This window comes from Bombyx mandarina, chromosome 16 (assembly GCF_030267445.1).
Source record: "Bombyx mandarina strain Sakado chromosome 16, ASM3026744v2".
Classification (NCBI taxonomy): domain Eukaryota; kingdom Metazoa; phylum Arthropoda; class Insecta; order Lepidoptera; family Bombycidae; genus Bombyx; species Bombyx mandarina.
In genome coordinates this window covers 11,757,332-11,781,170 of record NC_143222.1, presented here as the reverse complement: position 1 = coordinate 11,781,170, position 23,839 = coordinate 11,757,332, and the positions used below count along the sequence as shown (strand labels likewise).

General features: G+C 38.7%; 1 protein-coding gene across 1 annotated transcript; it reads left to right on the top strand.

Moving 5' to 3' along the window:
* The first annotated feature begins 907 nt into the window (after positions 1 to 907).
* LOC114240455 (aldo-keto reductase AKR2E4) lies at positions 908 to 20,309 on the top strand. Its single transcript, XM_089733761.1, has 6 exons — positions 908 to 1,127; positions 2,757 to 2,930; positions 15,426 to 15,542; positions 15,708 to 15,875; positions 18,784 to 18,987; positions 20,070 to 20,309. The coding sequence occupies exons 1-6, from the start codon at positions 1,053 to 1,055 to the stop codon at positions 20,247 to 20,249; spliced, it is 918 nt and encodes a 305-aa protein (XP_089589887.1). The 5' UTR covers positions 908 to 1,052; the 3' UTR covers positions 20,250 to 20,309.
* The last annotated feature ends 3,530 nt before the right edge of the window (positions 20,310 to 23,839 follow it).

Below are 23,839 nucleotides of genomic sequence, written 5' to 3'. Positions count from 1 at the left end.
ATTTGTTTTATACCGCCTTCGTAAAAATTTCTTATGATCTCATGAGGACACAGTCGCTTCTGGATATCAGAAGTGCCAGAGGCTCTGCGAAATCACTATCTGCTGCTGAGAATTCTTCCAGAGCTCGTTTTTTTCTAAGTTAATATCGGTTATAAGACAAACGATCATTAATTAACGATCATTTGGCCTCAAGCTAGAATTCCCTGTACTTTGGGAACCCGATACTGATTTACATACATATATGTATTATTTATATAAGTATATACTTTAAACTGTATATATATATAGTTTAAAGAGCGAACAAACCTGTTCGTCCCCCGATTGTTATGTCCGATGGAAGAATTGAATCCATGACTGTCGGCCCAACAGTTCGGGGCGCTAATTGCTGCACCATGGAGTCAGAGAAGTCACTTGAAGAAGAACATAGAACATTATAGTGCTCAGGAACTACCGCAAAGACGCCGTTTTAGAGCCAGATATTGTTATTGAAGTTGAAAAGATGATCCGATGAAACCTACTGTGGGTGAGTGCTGTAGTTTCAGGAAGTAAGGATGAACTGTAGCCTTTTTTAATAATTTATGTTATTCTTCCTTTATTTCAAAATCGATCCTTTATTATTTTTATAATTTTTCTGAGCTTTTAAACAACCAGATTTAAATAATTGCTAATTGATTAACTATTTACATCGCTATGATTTTGGAGCTGGTATCATTACTTTGCAGTTGCATTTTCAATCATTTAAATTGTACTCATACCTATATACGAAGTTTATTATTAATTATGTTCTACTTGTTTCTTTTTTTTAATGGCTGTAAATCTCAGGAATTAATTACAGCTGGTAACATTTATTACCGACAGCACTTGCAAAAGTTCAAAACTCAAAGAAAACTCCAGCGCTGATAGGATGACTGATAAATCTTGCCGTGCCGTCCTTGCAATAAAGACTGGCTCTAACAATTTCAAAAATTAAATAATCCTATTTAGTTTGCCTTACCGCTCGGACATTGACGAGATAATATTTTTTTTTAACAATTAGTAATAAACCCTATAAAATGGTTGTGGATGTACCCAGTATTAAACTGTCAAATGGGCAAGAAATGCCAATTTTAGGTCTCGGAACTTATGCGGTGAGTTTAAATTTGTAGTTAATTCACAATACTTATCCCAAGTTTTTGTTCAAAATTAATGACCTTGATCTATATAAAAGATATAAAATTATCAGTGTTACAAATGTTACCTACATAATTTTGGTACCTACATTATTTCTATTTTTTATCACAAAAGAATACCAATTTAATAAAACAAAGGTTCACAATATGATTTTTTTTTTATATTTATTTCCAAAATTAGTAGGATACTTCTGCATTCCCCTCATTCTCCGAAATGGAAGAATTATCTATAAATGTTGCCAATGTGTTAAAATATTTAATACATAAAATTTTGAAGTTGTTTAACTTCAGTTTCATACTTCCCAATTTCTTTTTAAATGGTCCAAACAAAAAAATTTAACTTATTTCAGAACCATGTTGGCTAGTGAGTGCTAAGAAACGTATTTTTTAAAACAATATGGATATTAAATGTCATATTTCCATAAAAAATCGGCTAAGGCGTGAAATAAATTACAAAATAGCAAATTGTAGTGATACTGAAAATCTATACGACAAAAGTGCCAGTCAATAAGAGTTAGGGAATATTTTTTTAAAACAATAATCTGAACAGAATAAAACTAAGTTAACAACGTTTTCGTATAGAAATATCACTCAAATATTTTTGTCTTTAAAGCATTACTAAATTTTATAATAGTAACTTTAATGAATTAATTTGCTTTTTTAATTTTAGGCCAAAAAGATATTAAATTCTTTTTTGGTATAGATTATACATTAATGTTTTTAACTCTTAGACTCTCTCAACAGTTAGAACGCCTAGCTTTTAACGATTATCAGCATTGTACAACTCAGTTCGACATTATTTTAATGTTTTTGAATTCTAATTTTTTGATGATTTTTCTTCCTGAATGATGAAAAAATATTTTAAAATTCGCTGTAAGCAACATCGATATTTTATGCCGCCATTTTTGACTACATAGATAAATGAGCTAGCGGTCCGTATGGTGTAAAGTGGTAGAACTGGCGTCTTACCCTTCAAAACGGAACGCGCGAATGCCTAGTGACAGAAATCGAACCAGTAAATAACAAACGCGACAAAATTGAACTGCCTGTGTGCTTTGTGCGAGTTATTTAACGTTCTCGGTAGCGTAAAAGTTAATCAAATTTGAATGCAGTAGGAATAGCGCCCCTAGCGGCCAGCGTATTAGAATTTTCTCGAACACCGGAAAGTCGCATACTTACGTGACAAGAACCTTGACCCCGAAAACTAAACATTTCCAATTATTATTATTTTTGTTTTTTCCTACCTAAGCTGAGAGCCTTGAGAGGCTATATCAGCGTAACCTTAACTAGTAGGTGAGCTCACGGGGCTCAAACTTGACGACGTTGTTAACACGAACCCTAGCAAGAGCCGTGCTTCGCAGAATCTACCACCAGATCAGAAACGCGACCCACTGAGAAGATCCGGCGAGAAATTCGGTGGGTTGTGTCTGAGGGTTAATTTACTCGTCGAGCCCTTCGTCGCAAGCGACGCATTTCCAATAATGAAATGGACTAAGATCGCGAACCACACTCCCTGACCCTGTAGAAGTGTAGACTAACGAAGCGATAAAGAATGATGAAAATTTTACCCAAATGCCAAACTTTCAGAGGAAACCAGAGCCTGGTCAAGTTTTGAACTCTGTGAGATGGGCCATCGACGCTGGCTACAGGCACATAGACACCGCGACCGTCTACAAGAACGAGGCTGAAGTTGGTGAGGCCATCAGCGAGAAGATCGACCAGGGTGTCGTCAAGCGGGAACAGCTTTTCGTCACCACCAAAGTCAGTCATTTTATTTATTCTAATAATATTAAAGACGCGAAAGTTTGTTAGAATGTATGGATGTCGTCGTGGCCTAACGGATAAGGCGTCCGGTGCATTCGTGTTGAGCGAACCGCCCTGCCTATTTCTGCCGTGAAGCATTAATGCGTTTCGGTTTGAAGGGTGGGGCAGCCGTTGTAACTATAATTGAGACCTTAGAACTTATATCTCAAGATGGGTGGCGCATTTACGTTGTAGATGTCTATGGGCTCCAGTAACCACTTAACACCAAGTGGGCTGTGAGCTCGTCCACTCATCTAAGCAATAAAAAAAAAAGCTATGTTTTGGCAATATTCTCATAACTGAAAGTGTGCGGATAAAATTCTGCGTATTAGTATTAGTGTCGAAGGATACGACTGTGCCGAGGTTCAAATCCTGCTGCGGGAACCATTTTTTGTAAGTTAAAAGGAAGCTAACATGTATTTACGAGCGACTTCCGCCATTACGAATTAGAATTATGTAACAAAAAGAAATTCCTTAAAATGTACTAATTACAAACCACCCTTATTATTTTCATACTAGCCTTTTAGCCTATTTAGTAAAATCGTTGCTTTTCAAGTGTTATACGGAATGAAAACATAAAAATACTTTTACCATTTTTGTTTCGACTAAACTATGAAACTATGTATGTACATATTAAATATTTAAAATCTTATTCAGTCTCAACTGAGAATTGTCTTCTCTGTATTTTTTATTTATTTTTATGTTCAACACTCGTTTGAGAAATACACGAAGAAACCAAGAAATATCTCTAAGAAAGGCGCTTCGGCTTATGGCACAAATTACGATCTTCAACAAAAGGAAAGAAACCGACAAAAAATAAATTACAAATTCTTTTAAAATCGTGTCTGGTACTTACTTCCAATATTAAATCAATTCAACATTTTCTATAAACAGATAATACCAATGCCAGATCTCTTCGAAAGGGAGCAATAAAAACAAAATCTGTTGCTACTTCAAAAATAACATTTGAACTCATTACTTGGATCTCTAAAAATACATCGAACTCATAAAACCTAAACATACCTATCTACGAGCGAAACAATCGCAAGGCTAATAACATTCTTGTTCCAATTTTATATAGAACTAACTAGAACCGAGCTTTCGGCCAGCGCCAGCCTCAAGGGAATAGTCAAAAATAAAACATTAGTGCCAATGTAAATTGAGTCGAACTTTATATTTGATTAGCTAAAGTACTTTATTGGCGCACTACGCATATGATACTTGCGATAGGCAACCGAAGAATAATTACAAAACATTAATTAAGAACACGGAAGCGATGTTGATTCAATTATTTTTACTGTATGAAGGTAATTACCTGATAAGAAGTCCTCTATTCCTAGGCCCTTTGTTTCGTCTCGCGATCTATGTTTATAACTGGCCTCAAATAAGGATTCTCTTTGTTTGGGTATCAGAGACTATCAAACACACTCATATTGGTTTAAATGTATAGATGTAATTGAGGCCCTCAACTTTTTTTTTCAACCTGAGCTGATAGCCTTCTGAGACTATTTCAGCGTAAACTTAACTAGTAGGTGAGCTCACGGGACTCAAAACTGACTACGTTGCTAACACGAACCCTAGCAAGAGCCGTGCTTCGCAGAATTTACCACCGGATCGGAAACGCGACCCACTGAGAAGATCCGGCGAGAAACTCAGTGGGCTGTATCTGTTGGCTAGTTCGTCAAACTCTTCCTCGTAGTCGATTAGGACGATTACTGGTGTTTGTTTTCTTTTTTTGTACTAGTGATCAGCCAGTGGTCGGAACTCGACCATAATTATTTTAAATTATAATTTTGAACATTATGGTTCTATTATACTTCTTTAATCACAGATTACGCCCAGACGACACTATAAACAAATAATACATAAAAAAAAAACAATAATTATCTATTTTCAATTTGACCACAGATTTTAACAATAAAAAAGAAGACTATTTAAGCGTGTGTTTGTCAAATACATGGTAATTTTTACTGGTGGTAGGACCTCTTGTGAGTCCGCGCGGGTAGGTACCACCGCCCTGCCTATTTCTGCCGTGAAGCAATATTGCGTTTCGGTTTGAAGGGTGGGGGCAGCCGTTGTAACTATACTGAGATCTTAGAACTTATATCTCAAGGTGGGTGGCGCATTTACGTTGTAGATGTCTATGGGCTCCAGTAACCACTCGGCATCAGGTGGGCTAATGCTCGTCTGCCTACAAGGGCAATAACGAACCCATGGAAATAACCCATGGGCGAAAACAGAACATTTTTATTTATTTTTTATTGCTTAGGTGGTTGGACGAGCTTACAGCCCACCAGGTGTTAAGTGGTTACTGGAGCCCATAGACATCTACAATGTAAATGCGCCGCCCACCTTGAGATATAAGTTCTAAGGTCTCAGTATAGTTACAACGGCTGCCCCACCCTTCAAACCGAAACAAATTACTGCTTCACTGCAGAAATAGGCAGGGTGGTGGTGCCTACCCGTGCGGGACTCACAAGAGATCCTACCACCAGTAAAACTCTGTCGGAAAACACGGAGAAAACAAACGAAAGCTTAATTACAAATCAGAACTTCAGTAGTCTAATATTGTAAGTTTATTTATTGTATCCAATTGACTAGAAACTTTTTACGAATTGTTATTGAAAGTTCATGGAAAGTTTTTAGTTTAATAACGCGTGCGTATTCTTAGCAAATCGATTTAATAAAACTCAAAGCCATAGCGAAGCGGCCACGATTCGCTAGTGCGTATATAAATAGCTAAATATATTAGGAAATTCCGATGACTATTTTTTTTTTTAATAAATCGTAAATTTTTCCGTCGTACAACACGTGTCTTGAGTTGTTTTCGTTTTCTTGTATCAATTCGAGACTTCCTGGTTACGAGTTTTATATGAAGTTTTATTTTGGGATTTACGCAACTAGCTACTACCGCTAGATCGTGCGTGTACACACCGAAATGACGGCCCTGAAAAATGTTTGGACGCCACGACAAGAATCAGGGGTACACAAGTATCCGAAATAAATTTACTGATCTCTTCTCGATTCTAAACTTTTTTTTTTATTGCTTAGATGGGTGGACGAGCTCACAGCCCACCTGGTGTTAAGTGGTTACTTGAGCCCATAGAAATCCACAACGTAGATTCACCACCTACCTTGAGATATAAGTTCTAAGGTCTCACGTATAGTTACAACGGCTGCCCTGCCCTTCAAACCGAAACGCATTACTGCTTCACGGCAGAAATAGGCAGGGTGGTGGTACCCACCCGCGCGGACTCACAAGAGGTCCTACCATCAGTAGGTAATTACGCAAATTATAACATGGAGATTTAACGATTTGATTTTTGAACGGCACGTTTTTGCATAATACCCTCATATCGATTCGATGATTAGCGATCGAGTTAAATGATTTAAAATAAAATCGTTTTTATTTTTACTTGCGTGGTGTTTGTGTTTAAGAGGCCCGGATCTGCGTACGGTTATAGTACACAGGGCGACGGTGGGGTGAATTCTTGACGCGGTATCTAATCCCGTGCTTCACAAGGGGGCCATTGGATAATTAAGGGGGGCAATCACACTAGAACATTTGTATTAAAATTATTTCTAATTTGAGTTTCAGTTTTTGTTATTATATGTTTTGAAATATTACTTACCGTGTTTTGATAACAATTTCGTAGTAATTCCTTCCTAAAACCTATCATTTATGTTTGTTAATGAAGTGAGCAAATCAATTTTTTTATGTTAAAAAATTATGTATGGGGGACATATACATTTTTGAAATACTACAGCTTGGCATGATAAAAAAAAAGTCGGGAAACACTGATCTAATCAGAAAATGAACAAAACGTAGCATTTTATAGGACCAAGATATAAATGTTTCAATGGCATAGTTAAGTGAATAAAGACAGTAGCCACAATATTCAAGTACATAGATCTTCTTTTTTTTGCTTATATGGTTGGACGAGCTCACGACCTACCTGGTGTTAAGTGTGTATCGGAGCACATAGACATCATCGACATAAATGCCGCCACACACATGGAGACATGAGTTCTGAAGTCTCAGTTTTTACAGTATAACGGCTGCCGGATGCTTCAAGCCGACACGCATTACTGCTTCACGGCAGAAATAGTTAGGGTCGTGGTACCTACCCGTGTGGACTCACAAGACGTTCTGCCACCAGTAATTACACAAACTATAATTTTGCGGGTTTTGATTTTTATTACACGATACTATTCCTTCACCGTGGAAGTCAATTGTGAAGAATTGTTAAGTGCGCATTTCATTAGAAAAACTGGTACCCGCTTGCGAGATTCGAATACCAGTGCATCGCTAGATAGGAATGCACCGGACGTCTTAACCTTTAGGCCGCGACAACGTCTAAAATGATCGATGAAAATCTTCATGATTTATGAACTTGACTAGAAAAGTAGACAATGACGCGCTACGTTACTGGTGGTAGGACCTCTTGTGAGTCCGCGCGGGTGGGTACCACCACCCTGCCTATTTCTGCCGTGAAGCAGTAATGCGTTTCGGTTTGAAGGGTGGGGCAGCCGTTGTAACTATACTTGAGACCTTAGAACTTATATCTCGAGGTGGGTGGCGAATCTACGTTGTGGATGTCTATGGGCTCCAGTAACCACTTAACACCAGGAGGGCTATGAGCTCGTCCACCCATCTAGCAATAAAAAAAATAAAAAAACGTTCGGACGTTATAAGTACATAATGATTTCGAGTGGTTCGTAATCTGGAACGCGGTGTTTCGATGAGATCTGGCTGCCAATAAAACGTTTGTATAATTACCTTGAAGGCGTTTAATGCCTGTCTTATTCCATCAAAAATACAATGATCGAAGCGCGTGCTACGTCAAAAAGCGGCCTTGTTTCCGAAGTCTTGTGGACGCGTGTATTGATTCTTATAATTTTTTTATGTCCGAAATATTCAATCGTTATGAATGAAACCATTATCTTGAATAAACAGTCTGGATTCCTTGATACAGTAGAAAATAATATTCGGTTGCTAAGCCGTATTTATGGGTTTTGACAAGTTCTTATTCAGTGAGTCATCGGATCAAAACGAACGAACTAGCTGGCGAACGCTCCTAATAGTACACGCGATCGTTGCGAGCGTGTCTTTTATTACTACTGTAGCTGGAGTCATTAGGTCTCTGTCTACCTAGGTGGTCAACGGATCCTGTATATATTTTGAAATCATCGTGGCCTAAAGGATAAGACGTCCGGTGCAATCGTATCAAGCGATGCATCGGTGTTCAAATCCCGCTGGCAAGTACTAATTTTTCTAATGAAATACGTACTTGACAATGTTCACGATTGACTTCCGCCCTCCCTATTTCTGTCGTGAAGCAGCAATGCGTTTCGGTTTGAAGGGCGGGGCAGCCGTTGTAACTATACTGAGACCTAAGAACTTATGTCTCGAAGTGGGTGGCGGCATTTACGTTGTAGATATCTATGGGCTTTGGTAACCATTAACACCAAGTGGGCTGTGAGCTCGTGCACCCATCTATGCAATAAAAAATCACTAATCCTTGCCTTAGATTCGAGGTCGAGGTAATTAGAGACTAGAGTTGTAACATGATTACATTGTTCTTCAAACAGAAATACATGAAAGGTTAGGTGCTTAAAGAAACTATTATTATTTTTATTGCTTTGATAGGTGGATGAGCTCACGCCCTACTAGTGTGCTTAGTGTGAGTTTTTTTTAACGTTCTCGATAACGTAAAAGTTAACTCAAATTTGTATAGAGTTGGAACGTTTGTCTACTTGTGCCGCTAGGGGCGCTGTTCCAACTGCATACAGTTTTCAGTGAACTTTTTACGCTATTGTGAACGTTAAAAAAAACCTACTAAACACACAGGTGTCGAATGGTTACCGGTGCCCATAGACATCTACAACGTAAATTCCGCAACCTACCTCGAGACATGAGTTCTAAAGTCTCAGTTTTTACAGTGCAATCGAAGACCCCACACACTTTGAGACATGATTTTTTAAGTCTTAGTTTTTACAGAACAACCGCTGCCCTGCCCTTCAAATCGCAAGCATTAGTGATACACGACAAATATAGGCAGGGCGGTCGTAATCCGTGCGGGCTCGTAAGCACTATCATGCCCCACCCTACCTCCGGTTACCGCTTATCATTAGAAGGGCCGTGAGCTCGTCCACCCATATAAGCAAAAAATTAATTATAAATATATTCATATTTATATTCTTTTTACAATCGATAAGTATACTGCGCTTAATTTATTTCCTTTGACGATTCTTGTTGATCTGAAGGTTGTCTGGAAGATATCGTTTTTAGAGATAAGACCGCCCGTTGTAACTTTCGTATTTAGTGTTTTGCATTTGTGTGTTATTTTATAAAATATGTATAATTAAGCTTATTCATAAGATATAAGAAGCAAAATTATTATCACATTGTTCATATTTATATATTTATCGGAGACGGTCATTAGTTTGGTAGCTAAACGAAACGCAGCACGATTCCCGACAGATGGCAGCACGACGTCGGAACTCGGCTAACTTCGTGCTACGACAGAACCTAGCCGATGGAGGCGCGTAGACGCCATTACAGACTTACCCATAGATTATAAATATTTGAGACACTTACCAACCAGCCTTCTTGAAGAGCGATGCTTCAGTCCTAAGAACTGTCGTTCGTTTTCGTTTGCTAACGTCAAGAGAATATTTCTAAATTGTTCTAAGACAACAATCGTGATTGGTGTACCCAATATTTCTCTTAGCTCGATCACCCTATTCGCCCCTACGATGTCTGAGATAGTGTTGATAATTGTGGTTTCTCCGACATATACGTAGGCGGCACTGAAAATTTCTGGAATTAACAAAGTGACACAACATTACTATTTAAAAATGTATTTATTGCTTTTCGAAGTATTCTCCGCGAAATTTGACACATTTTTCCATACGATGGAACCAATCATTGAAGCAACCATTCCATTCGGAAGTTGGGGTCTCCAAAATGGCCGTTTTGTAGGCGTCCACAGCTTCTTCAGGTGATGAAAATCTCTGTCCACCCAATTTATTCTTTATTTTAGGGAAAGTATAGAAACCATTAGGGCTTAGGTCGGGGCTGTACGGCGGATGGTCTAATAATTCTATGTTTTCTTGCTCTAAAAACTCTTTTGTTCTGTGCGCGGTGTGAGAACTCGCATTGTCGTGATGGAGGATGATGCGGCGGTTGCAGTTCTCTTTACGGAGTTCAGAAACGACCTGTGGCAAACAAATGCTAGCATACCATTCTGCATTAACCGTTCTTTGTCCCTCAAGAGGAATAGTCGTAACATGGCCGGTTTTGGAGACAAACGTGGCCACCATTTTTTTTGCAACACTCCGTGAACGTACAATTTTTGTTGGGTTTAACTCATTTTCGAACACCCAAACTCGTGACTGGTTTTTTGTTTCGGGTTCGTACGCGTATATCCAGGATTCATCACCTGATACAATGTTGTATACAGCATTTGAGGATCCTGCGTGGAATATTTCGAGAGTTCTGACGCACCAAGTAACGTGAGCCGCTTTTTGCTCTTCACAGAGCGAATGCGGTATCCATCGGGAAAACAACTTTATTACACCTAATTGTTCATGCAAGATTATTTGTATTTGACTCATGCCAATGTCTAAAGTTGCCTGAATTTCGCGGTATGTTGGCAACTTTAGATACGGTGTTATCGACATGTGTCACATGTCGATCTTCCTCAATCAGCTTACGCACAGCATCAACGTTTTCTTGGGTGACTGCAGTTTTTTCACGACCTTGACGGGGATTATCACTGAGCTTGACACGTCCACGTTGAAACTCAGCAAACCAGCGATAAATTGTGGTTTTGGATGGGGCTTCATCACCAAATGCAGAAATCATCCGGTCAACACACTGTTTTTGTGTTAAACCACTTCGAAAGTCATAATAAATCATCGCTCTTAAATTTTCTCGAGTCAATTCCATTTTCTCAACGACTAAACAAGTTTGACAAAACCTCGTGACAAGACCGAGAATCTTTTTTTAAATAAATAAATGGTATTCGATTTTTAAAACCAAGGAGTTTTCAATTAAAAAGATTTTAATATGACAGGAACAGTGGAAATATTCCATTCCCGATACTTTTAGTGCAGCCCTCGTATATAGAAATGCGATAGGTACACCGCCTGTACCTATCGCATTTCTAAATGATTCTTGCCCACTTGATGGTTGTCTGGAAAAAAACGCTATTAGCGATAAGACCGTCAATTGTACTTTTTTGTATTTAATGTTTCGCATTGCTTATTTCTTTTGCGTACAATAAAGAATACTCTCTCTGTTTCATACTCTATTATATTATTCATCATCATCATTCTCCTGCCCTTCTCTCAGTCACATGGGGTCGGCGCGACATGTTTTCTCCCTCCATACTCCTCTATCATATACCATTCACTCCCCTCTTACACATATCGTCTTTCATGCAATATCCTTCTATATCCTTCCATCTTCTATCTTCTATCTTCCTCTATATCCTTCCACATTCATAGTCAACACTCTCATACCAACCTCATTTTCATTTCGTCTCATCACATGTCTATACCATCCCGAACGCGCACTTCTCAGCTTCTCTGTCACAGGTGCCACTATCAGACTTCCTCTAATATATTCATTCCGTATTATATCCATTCTCGTTATCGCATCTCTGCTGTATGCAATCGCCTTGCATCCAGTCTACTCTAATATTATACTCTATTCTATTAATATTGCCAATAATTAAATTTTCCTTAAATTAACGACCAAAGTAAAACATAACGTTTTCATCAAATTTAACTGCATTATTTATTGTTTCGAAATAAATGTAGGCACTTAAACCTAATCTCGGTCACGAAATTATTTAAGTGTCTTTTTTTTATTTTTTTTTATTTAACGATCGTTTTTATTATCTGTCTATGGCCACTTTTAATGTTTTTTATTTTAGCAACGTTGACGTCAGATAAGCGGCCGCTCGGATAACTCATGCCAAATCCTCATGGTAAGAGAACAGGGTGCGCAGAGCCCACATTATTTTGGTTGAGGTCTAGTACAAAAAGAAGAATACCACTATTAAAGGTTTAAAAATCGTTTATTGGACATCATTAAAAATAATTTCCCTAGTGTCCGTCCGTCAAAAACCGTCCCTTCAAATTTTATTAGCACCTAATTTCGTACTCTGCAGAATATGCAGCTTATAAAGCGCACTTAACTAGTGTAATGCCTATTATGTCTCTAGATAAATGACCCTATGACAAAAAATAATCCTTGTTCTTATGATCTGTAATGTTAGGTTTTTTTTTATCACCTTATTTCAAGACACATAAAAAGACAAAATAACATTAAAAATTATCGGAAATAAATAAAAAATGAAAGTTTCAGTTACGGTATATAAGGTCTCGGGTCATAATTTACGATTTTCCAACAACTAACGTTATTATTACAATTTATCCATATTCAATTTCTTTCCATTATATTTCATAGAACGTACAGAATTGAAATGAAAGAAAATAAAAATAAATTACAACTTAAATGTTTCGTACTTTTTCACTGCCTTTAAATAGCCACATCATGCTGATTGGTCATCGTCGTCCTTGGACAACAACTGTGCCAGGGGTACAGTCAAAACTCGGCTACCGTTGAGGACTCTTAAGTCTTCTGCTGTCGAATCACTGTCAATGTGCTTTCATCTATAGAGCATTTTCAAAGTTCATTTTAGGCCAGTGATTATCAAACTTATTTATTTTACCGCCCCCTTTGAAAATCAATTATTTTTCAGCGCCCCCCATTTTTTATACACCCCTATGAAATCCCCGAATCTATGTTAAGTATTTTAAGTTTTTATAACATCATAGAGAGTAGAAATATAAACTAATTATTCGTTATTGTGTAGTAGGTGGTTTTCATTTTAGTGAAATTAAAAATACTATATAAAGTAAATTAAATTACAAATTATACATCGCCCCCCAAACCCACATCAACGCCCCCATTTTTTCTGGGCCTCTTATCGCCCCCTCTAGGTTTCAAACGCCCCCAAGTGGGCGTTATCTCCCACCTTGAGAAAGACTGCTTTAGGCCCACGCTTTCATTATCTGTAGTGTTTGGTTTACTCCACGGTGTTTTTCGAGCGCTTTAATGGTCGCTGGGCGAATTGTGAGCATCTGCTTGTTTCTAGCGCGAAACAGCATTGCGTTTCGATTTGAAGGTAACGGTAGCCGTTGTACTATAGAATTGAGACTTAGAACTCGTGTCTCAAGCTGGTGGGATTTACGCTGTCGATGTCTATGGGCTCCGGAAACTACTTAACACCAGGTGGGCTGTGAGATCGTCCACCCACCTATGCATTAAAAAAAAAAACTGGTACCTATTTCTACCATATAGGCAATAAAAACGAATATCCATGTATTTTAATATTGTAGCAACTGTCTTTTTTCACATAACTATGCCTATACTATATAATCAATAATAAAATCTTCGACACATCTAAATGTTAATATAGGGATATACTCCTTTTTGGTAGTACTATTATTAAGATATGGTTGGGGAAATAACTAAGATCGAAAACCACTAAAGCCAGAGAAATTTTCCTAACCACCGTTCGACGTTAACTTTGATGGCAACATACAATGTATATACAACATACAATACATAGAAATATTTAGGAATTAATTAGAAGTTTTTGAAGAAGATATGGAGTGGACCTTATATTTAAATGGTCTATTATAACATTACTATGAAAACAGTCACATAAATAAAATAAAAAAATAAAAAAAGCTATTGAACAAAAGTGAAATTTAAATCATTCGTGTCATCGGTAACATTTTTCTCCAAGGTTAAGGTTTGAGGTTAATGCTATTTTGACAGCTCTATTACGTCAGTAATGGCGCGTAAAGCGTATTAATAATATTTAGGTTAGGTATTAAAATACGCAATGTTGCCGGGCGTGTCTCCGTGACTCTCCGATGTCTATAAACATCTTTACGTAAACTTTGCTTCGTTAGTATTAAGAGCTCAAAGTTTTTATTGTATAATATAATAATTTATTTATAATAATTTTAAATTTTAATTTTGTGATCCTCCAAACCGGAAGGTTGCTTCGTCGCAAAAACATGGCGGCACATATGTAGTATTATGTAGTAGGTATATTAACAATCCAATCCGCAATCGGTATTTACAAATATTAATTCAGCTGGTTTCATTTTATCTTACACCATGTTATTTTTTGATCGTGAAAGTCGTACGTGAGCATGTTAGGTAGTTGTTTTATTAAAAAAATTAATCTTGGTGGCATATTTACTAGTGGTAGGACCTCTTGTGAGTCCGCACGGATAGGTACCACCACCCCGCCTATTTCTGCCGTGAAGCAGTAATGCGTTTCGGTTTGAAGGGTGGGGCAGCCGTTGTAACTATACTGAGACCTTTGAACTTATATCTCAAGGTGGGTGGTGCATTTACGTTGTAGATGTCTATGGGCTCCAGTAACCACTTAACACCAGGTGGACTGTGAGCTCGTCTACCTATTTATGCAATAAAAATATATGAAACCAGCATACTCGCGTGATTCGAGTACAAGTATACGAGTGCAATGCGCGGCTGAACAATAAGACAATTGCGATTAAACCATTCAAGTCCTGATTCCTTCGAAGCCCCAAAGTTCCATAGCATTCTCAGACGAGATCCGACTCTGGAAGGAACTGCCTTCTACAACGCTTTAAGATCGCGCGATCGTTACCACTCTTCCCTTAATCAAATGTTTAATACGCTTTTATTAGCTTCAGACGCAGCTATGTATGTTTGTAACGGAATCTTTGAACGTGATTTTGAACCCCTTCAAAATGTCCGATTAACTCGAAATTTGGTATACTTATTAAGGAACGATGACTATTCAATATTTAAAAAATTAATAAAAAAATTGAAAATCAACTAAAAAATGAAAAAATAATAGATTAAAAAAACTAACAAAATACGCTTTTATATAAAATCCAACTAAAAAAATAGAAAATAAATTTTAATAAATTTGAATATTTTTTTTATTGCCCTTGTAGGCAGACGAGCATCGGCCTACCTGATGGTGAGTGGTTACCGTCGCCTATGGACTTCAGCAACGCCAGGGGCAGAGCCAAGCCGCTGCCTACCGTTGAATTAAAAATAGTGTAAGAAAAAAGGATTTTATTGTAAAAAAGCGTGGGATGCTTTTAAGGATATTATCAAAATAACCATTCTACTCATGTCTGTTCATAAAATATTTATAACTACTGATACCATGCACCCCACGCTTTTTTTTAACAATAAAATCATTAAATTTTTTCTTACACTATTTTTAATTCAAATTTATTAAATAACTCGCATCGATACGCAACTGTTTGGCACTGACATTAACATTGTCATCGCTATTACCTATAAACAACAGCGTAACTTGTTGTTGTATTGTATTTAATTGAACAATTATTTCACAGTTATGGAACGATAAGCACGCGAGGTCTGATGTCCTGCCGACACTGAAGGAGTCCTTAGCAAAACTGCGTTTGGACTACGTCGATTTGTACTTGGTGCACTGGCCTGTGTCTGTCAACGTAAGTATTCTCTGCAGCATCAGGTTCAAGGGGGCTGGTAAAATATATCGACGCTTGAAAGGGAAACGTGACTAAGCGACAATGCGTGAACTTTACTAATAGGAGAAGAGTAAACAACAAACCACAACTATGTATTCAATTTTGTAACTAAATAATCAACTATAGGACAAAGGTGAGGATCTGGCGATCGATCACCTCGACACATGGAAGGGCATGGAGGAAGTCCTGGAACTGGGCCTCACGAAGGCCATAGGAGTCTCCAACTTCAACGAGGAGCAGCTCGAGAGGTTGCTCAGGGAAGCCGCCGTTAAACCAGTCGTCAACCAAGTCGAAGTGAGTTATTTATTTTTAACTAGCTGACCCGGCAGACTTCGTAGTGCCTCAATCGATTAGTAAAATACCTAAACTTTTGTATAAAATAAACTTAAAACAAACAAAAGGAATCCGTCCGACGGGGGACACATCAAAGGAAAAACAACATTGTTATTTTTATTTAATTCCGAGCATTTTCATATTTATTTTCATCATTTAAACCTTCTCGGGACTTCCACAAATAATTCAAGACCAAAATTAGCCAAATCGGTCCAGCCGTTCTCGAGCTTTAGCGAGACTAACGAACGGCAACTCATTTTTATATATGTGTATAGATTAATATCGCTAATTTTTTTTTTTTTTTAACTTTTCTACCGCGTCACTCGCATTTGATATGACTTTCCTTTTTAACGCTTTGGTATTTTTATCGCATAGATCACGGTGGTGCTAGCTCGTTATCGCAGTACATAGACGGGAATTTCCGCACTCTATATTAAAAACGTGAGCTCTAAGTCGCAATGGTCTAGTTAACGTGTTTTTGAACAGACGAGTATCCGGCTCGCCTGATAATGAGTGGTCACCGTGGGTCATGGACGTCAGTAAAGCCAGGGACCCCCCCCCCAATCCGCCGCTACAACACTACACGGTACTGTACTGGTGGTAGGACCTCTTGTGAGTCCGCGCGGATATACCTATCGGATATAAATAGCGGATATAAATAGGCAGGGTGGTGGCACCCCACCACCCTGCCTATTTCTGTCGTGAAGCAGTAGTGCGTTTCGGTTTTAAGGGTGGGGTAGCTGTTGTAACTATACTGAGATCTTAGAACTTATATCTCAAGGTGGGTGGCGCATTTACGGTGTAGATGTCTATGGGCTCCAGTAACCACTTAACACCAGGTGGGCTGTGAGCTCGTCCACCCATCTAAGCAATAAAAAAAAAACTCCGGTCATCGTTCTCATCGAACCCGTCGCTTGCGACGAAGGGCTCGACGAGTAAATTAACCCACAGACACAGCCCACTGAGTTTCTCGCCGGATCTTCTCAGTGGGTCGCGTTTCCGATCCGGTGGTAGATTCTGCGAAGCACGGCTCTTGTTAGGGTTTGTGTAAGCAACGTCATCAGGTTTGAGCCCCGTGAGCTCACCTACTTGTCCGGTTACGCTGCCATAGCCTCTCAAGGCTATCTATCAGCTTAGGTAGAAAAAATATATTAAAATCTATACATTTACTTTAAGCCACATATGATTTATTAGTTTGTTGAGGGAGAACAAATGAGTTAGAAATTCAATGTAACAATGAAACATCTTCGTTTATTAGGTACATATGTATTTAAATTACTTTAGAAGCCTTCGCGGACACGTAGTCAGAGTCACGTATCAATGACATGTTTGATAAGTTTAACAATAGAGAGAATATTTTAACGAAATAATTATAAGACGTTGAATAAATAAGACCGCACGCTTAAAATATTAAAAGCGTGTTTTGTTTAGTGAGCTAACAATATGGCTTATGCGGAACTGAAGAGTAATATTCTGTTGTAATTGTTGTTGTTGGAATTTGTAGGTATTTATTGCGTTGATTTGGTGATAGCGCTGATGGTTAGGTTAGGTCTCAGTTGTTAGGCGTATGCGTTGCGACGTCCGCAGCGCGCGATTGCGGTCAGGGCGGTTCGTGGGTACCGCACCGTCTCGTTCGAGGCGGCGTGCGTGCTCGCCGGGACGCCTCCCTGGGACCTGGAAGCGGAGGCGCTCGCTGCGGATTACGCGTGGCGATGTGATCTCCGCTCCAGGGGGGAGCCGCGTCCCGGCGCGGCGGAAGTTCGAGCGCGGAAGCTTCAATCTCGGCGTGCCGTGCTCGAGGCGTGGTCTCGCCGCCTGGCGGACCCGGCCTGGCATGGGACACGGCTGTTTCGGTCGCTACTTGCACCTCGTCGCCCGGAGGGAGCCGACCCCGAAGTGCCACCACTGCAGTGGCTGCAACGAGGACACGCCGGAGCACACGCTCGCGTACTGCCGAAGCAGCACCGCGTCCTCGTTGCAAAAATAGGACTTGTCGCTTCTGACCGTCGTGGCTACGATGCTCGGCAGCGACGAGTCCTGGCAGGCGATGCTCGACGAGTCCCCCATCTCGAGTCCACTATCTCGCAGAAGGAGGCCGCGGAACGGGAGAGGGAGAGCTCTTCTTTCCTCTCGACGCCGTGCCGCCGCCGCCGAGCCGGGGGTCGGAGGAGGGCGTTCGTCCAGCTCCGGCCCCTGTGAGGAGCCAGTCTCCTCCCGGTGATGGTCATGGGGTGACTTGAGGGGGTTGAGACTGCGCCGCACGCCACCATACGGTCCGCATTGTCGTCGTCGCTGTCATCGCCGCTGTCATCGCCGAACATACTGTAGAAGAGCAACCCGGTCGGCGGTGTATTACGTTCAGACCCGGCAGGCTGGCTCTGGCCCAGCGGGGTATCCCGGAACACCAGCGGCATCGCTCGGGTCGGGCGTCGTCGGGGTGGCGTCGCGTGTCTGGTTGTAGTGTTGACCGCGGGAACCCCCCTACTCTGACTGGGTTCTGACCCCGGACGGAGATCAGTCGTCGGGTGTAAGAGTGCAGGGGAGTCGTTTAGTGTGGTAGGGCCCTAAAATTCCGTGGGCCCGCGGTCTGCTTTCAACACCTGCATATCGTCAAGTCCCACATATCCCGCGCGCCCCATAGGCACGGCGACCTCGTAGGAGGTTAGGCCCCCGGCACAAAAAAAAAGTCTCAGCATAGTTAGCTGTTGTAACTATACTGAGCTACTAGATCTTATATCTCAAGGTGGGTGGTGGAATTTACGTTGTAGATAGTCATAGATAGTAAGCAGGCAGCGGCTTCTACCTGCCTGTTGACAGTTTTGGTTAATGTTAATTGTGTACAATAATGTAAATTCTCTCTTTTTTTTAGATAAATCCCACACTAACTCAGCACAAACTGGTGAGGTTCTGCCAGGAGAGGTCGGTGGTGCCGGTAGCGTACACTCCGCTCGGTCTGGTCTCGGACGCCCGGCCAGAGTTCGCGGGCCTCGACGTCATCAAAACCGACCCGAAGCTGGGCGGACTAGCCGACAAGTACGGAAAGACCAGGGCTCAAGTCGCCCTTAGGTATCTGGTGAGTGAATGACATCGCCATTTGTTTTAGTCGACTGTGGGACATAGGTCTCTCTCAAGGCCCGTCTCCAGCCGTTGCCTGCTGTTCTGCGTATATCGTCGCTCCAGCATTGCTGGTGGTAGGACCTCTTGAGTCCGCACGGGTAGGTACCACCACCCCGCCTATTTCTGCCGTGAAGCAGTAATGCGTTTCGGTTTGAAGGGTGGGGCAGCCGCTGTAACTATACTGAGACCTTAGAACTTATATCTCAAGGTGGGTGGCGCATTTACGCTGTAGATGTCTATGGGCTCCAGTAACCACTTAACTCCAGGTGGGCTATGAGCTAAGCGTCCACCGATCTAAGCAATAAAAAAAACCAGTTCGATACAAAGGGCAATGCCCAAAAGTGGGCCAACTTTATGTCAAAACTATTTGTACTTGAAAAACTATGCCTTATTTTTTCACGTTGTTTAGTTTATGTATCTACATTTCTTTCACCCTGGCATTGATTTACAAAAAAATAAATTACTTATTTGATAACATCCCAAAACTGAGTGCCATCGTTTTTAAATACGCCAATACGAAAGCGCTTAGCCCATACAGCCTTATAGTAAACCTATATGCTGCCAAACGAAAGAGTTGGCTGTGACTTGAACAACATATAAAAAAAAATAGCTAATGTTTATTATTCACAGACTTTTTAGTTTATTTTTGTTCAATTCAAAATGTACGTAAGGGCTTATTTCTAGCAACACATTAACCACAATTCACTTATTTAATACTGTAAATAATGATGAGAGCAATTATTGATTTCGAAGAAAACAATTAACAACTTAATTTTCGCTGCAGAAAAAAACAGATTACTCTTAAACCCGGGTGAGAATATAAAAATCGTTTTCTGAATATGAAACGATATTTCTTTGTCTATAAAATTAAGTTAAAACCATCATCACCGGACAACTTTTTTTTGGGGCCCAAACGCCCATAGAAAATGAGCATTGTCCTTTGAGTTAACTTTTACGTTATCGAGAACGTTTTAAACTCGCACTGAGCACACTAAGCGCGACCATCAGTTCATAACGTAACGCGATTCTTTTGTCCAGACCCAACGCAACATTCCCGTTCTACCGAAATCATTCACGAAGTCCCGGATCGAACAGAACATCGACATATTCGACTTCACGCTGAGCGATGACGAGATGGCGCTTGTCGACGGCTACAACATCGACCACCGCTGCGTACCCTCGAAAGCGTTCGGCCATTTGAAGAATTATCCGTTTTAAAACAATATTCAATTATTTTAATATTTAAATGTTTTAATACAATATCGTTGTTATAAATAATCGTGTTTTCATTTTTTTCCCCATACCCATATTAGAGTTTTATACAGTTATAATTTAGACCACACTGGATTTGATGGGCTAAACCTGAGAGAATTGCTAATACTGGCCCTAGCAAGAGCAGTGCTTCGTTGAATCTACTTCGCATCGGAATCGCGACCCGCTGAGAAGATCCGGCGAGAAACTCAGCGGGCTGATGCATGGGTTTGGTTGCACGACGACCTCTTTGTCGAGTTCGCCGAGTACGGTTCCTAAGCCTGCTCCTAGTATTACAACTGAATACGTCTAATGTAAAGGTTATTAATCTGATGAATGCGTAAGGAAGTGCTGCTCACTTCTATACGCGTTTTGTTCGAAAGCTGCAATCTGTGGCTTGTAGAAAGCGTTCACGTTAGAACCCTTACGTGGCTCACGGGTCACCCTCATGATCCGAACGGTTCAGTAAGATAAGGTTCACCGGTGGGTACCGTGGCCTGAATGAAAATACTCGATTTTTCATGTGGCGTCCAACGTGTTAATTATTACACTTAAAAATACCAGAGGAGGGTAGGAATAAAACAAACATTTTCCACAACGATTCGTTTTCATTCAAGAAAAAATAAAATAAAACATTAAATAAATAATTAATTCAACATGTCAACATTACATCAAAAGGTTTTGTTAAAATATAAAATTTAACTGTTTGTCAAAGGATAAGCGTAGAGTTTGGAATGATATTTTCTTTATCATCAGTAGTAGTAACACGTTCACTGCAGAAGCGACTTTGTACATTTTAAGGAATCTTAATTGAATTAAAATTATTATTTTAAATCACTACATAAAAATCGATGATGTTTTAACACGTTTTTATAAGACAGATTAAACTAGCAATACATACGTCATGTTTTTTTGTGCTATCTGTGGTTGTCTCGGCGTTTGAACACAAATGACGTCACACGTAATGTTCCCTACAAATTGTGAACGTTATTTTTACTTTTAGTGTTTCGGCAGTTAACGTGTTATAACAAACAATATTACAACGGTTTGCAGTTTGAGAAAAATTGTTAAAATATAATTCTATTGTGAGAAAATTGTATATAATGCAATAGTGATGCGACACGTGTCGACTGCTTATTTTAATAATTCCCATCAAGAATATAACGATACAATTAACAACAAAAACAAAACGAATGAGTGTTTTAATTTCATGCGACAGACACCGCGATGTATATATGAGTCGACTATTATCAAAGTCGGCAATGTGACTTTTGGACAATTATTGGTAAATCAGAAAAACGAATTATTGACTTTGTATTCCATTGGCAATCACAAAACTCTTCTGAACGACATCTTAGATAAATAACAGGTTAAGTATTAACCTTTATTTAATGCAGGTTTTGAACCGTATTCTTTGAAGGAGCCGATTATATTCAAATCAATCTGTATTGACATATCAATAACATTATTTGTCCAAATGCACAGATTGCCACCTTTGATAATAGAACTCATATAGAACAATGACGTCAGAGTTCACGTGTGTCATACAAATGCGCAAGAAAGTGAAAAAGCACTCGTCTCAACCTCGAATAATGTAAAACGCGTATGCCTTTTTATGGGCAAAGCTGATTATAGGTGTTATGGGCACAGCCAAATTTGCTACCTACCTCTGAATTTCGGTACCTTATTTTTACAGTTTTTAATTAATATCTTTAATACATCAACATTTTTTTTATTAACATTCTCCACTACGTCATTTAGTCACAGCGAAATAAAACCTATAACTAACGAAAACTTAATGCCTTTTGTAATTAATCTAATGTTTGGTGGACAGAGAATTCGCAAAATTCATGTTGAGTTTGTTAATTAAAGAAATAAATAAATGTTACTGTACTAAGATATTTTACAACATAACATGACATTATAATATCTTTAATTAAAAAAAAAGCTTTTTATGAAGAAAACGTGTTCTGCAAAATAAAATAAATGTTGCAAGCTTAAAAAATATTTTGTACGTATTATTCCTAAATTTCGTTGGCTTTTCGGCCGTCAGGTTTAGGCAACAGAAACCGCATTTTTTATTTTATCTAAAAATCTTCATTTATAGTTTATTAATAGGTATAATATTATTGAAAAAAGTAGTAAAAAAATATGTATATAGACATTTTAAATCGATAAAAGACTTTAAATGGGGTTTCCTTAAAGTACATTTTCTTTCGATAATTCCTTAAGGGCGTGACATTAGATGTAAAAACAAAAAATAAATGCGAAAACGAACAAAAGCATCTCTGTTGGAATTCTTCACATATTAAAATGAAAAAAAAAAGCATTAAAAAATACAAAAAAGCAATACGGAAATATTTGAATTAAAAAATATATTTAAAAAAAAAAAAAAAACGATTTGTTTTACAATCGGCAAAAAATAAATAAATAAAAAAAAATATATTTCATATTTCACTTTTCATTACTTGCGTGTGATTGCGCGAATCACATGTCATAATAAATGGTAATAAAATAATTATATGGCTTCCAACGTTTACGTTTCATTGATGAAAATAACCATAACCTACTTTGTAGTAAGTTTGGCGACGAGTTTTTTTTTTTTTTTTGCTTAGATGGGTGGACGAGCTCACAGCCCACCTGGTGTTAAGTGGTTACCTGAGCCCATAGACATCTACAACGTAAATGCGCCACCCACCTTGAGATATAAGTTCAATGTTGTTTGGTGATGTGTGACGTCACAGCGGCAAGCTCTGTGCACTCAAAGTGATGTTCCAAACAGAACACGCTGTATATAGAAACGCTAATTCCACATTTTGCATCTGTTTGTCAAAGGGATTGAATATTTTTTAATAGAAATATTGATTTTCGTCCTTTCACAAAGCAAATGCTCAATACTAATTTAAATAATTTCATTTTACATACATAGTGTTCTCACTGACATTTCTCACTTTAAGAGCTTTTAGATATTAAGTTTCCACAAGTGACTAGTTTCTGTTTTTAAATTCTAAAATTAGAACACTTTAGATATATACAATTTTTGTTCGTAAAGTCCATAAGTGACTTTAGTGACTTTAATAATAGTATTTCATGAAATTAAAGACATTACGTTGGGTGGGTGGGTACTTGCAATTCTTAAAATTGAACATTTCAATTTCTATTTAATTTCATAGCGTTACACAGACCAATTGAATTAATTTTAGAATAATTGATTCGAAAATGTATGTAAAGACACCGAAACGAGAAAATAATTTTCAACCTTATGCCAATAGTAGCAAGGTTTAGTCTTAACATAATTCATCACTTAAAATCGTCTCAGATTTTAATCGCAGAAGCATATTATATTAATAAATCAAAACGTCACACATATCTACAGATTGTTTTATTTATGTTTTTTTTTTTTTTAGAATGTGCCTTAAACGCGTCACCTTAGAGTCGATAGTCCGGCAACCGACTTGTACACATGTACAGATAAGACCAAAAGTTTTATAATTACGAAATTAGTATTAGTGATAGTGATATTCGATATCTTTTCGACTGTCAATAATATTGTTATT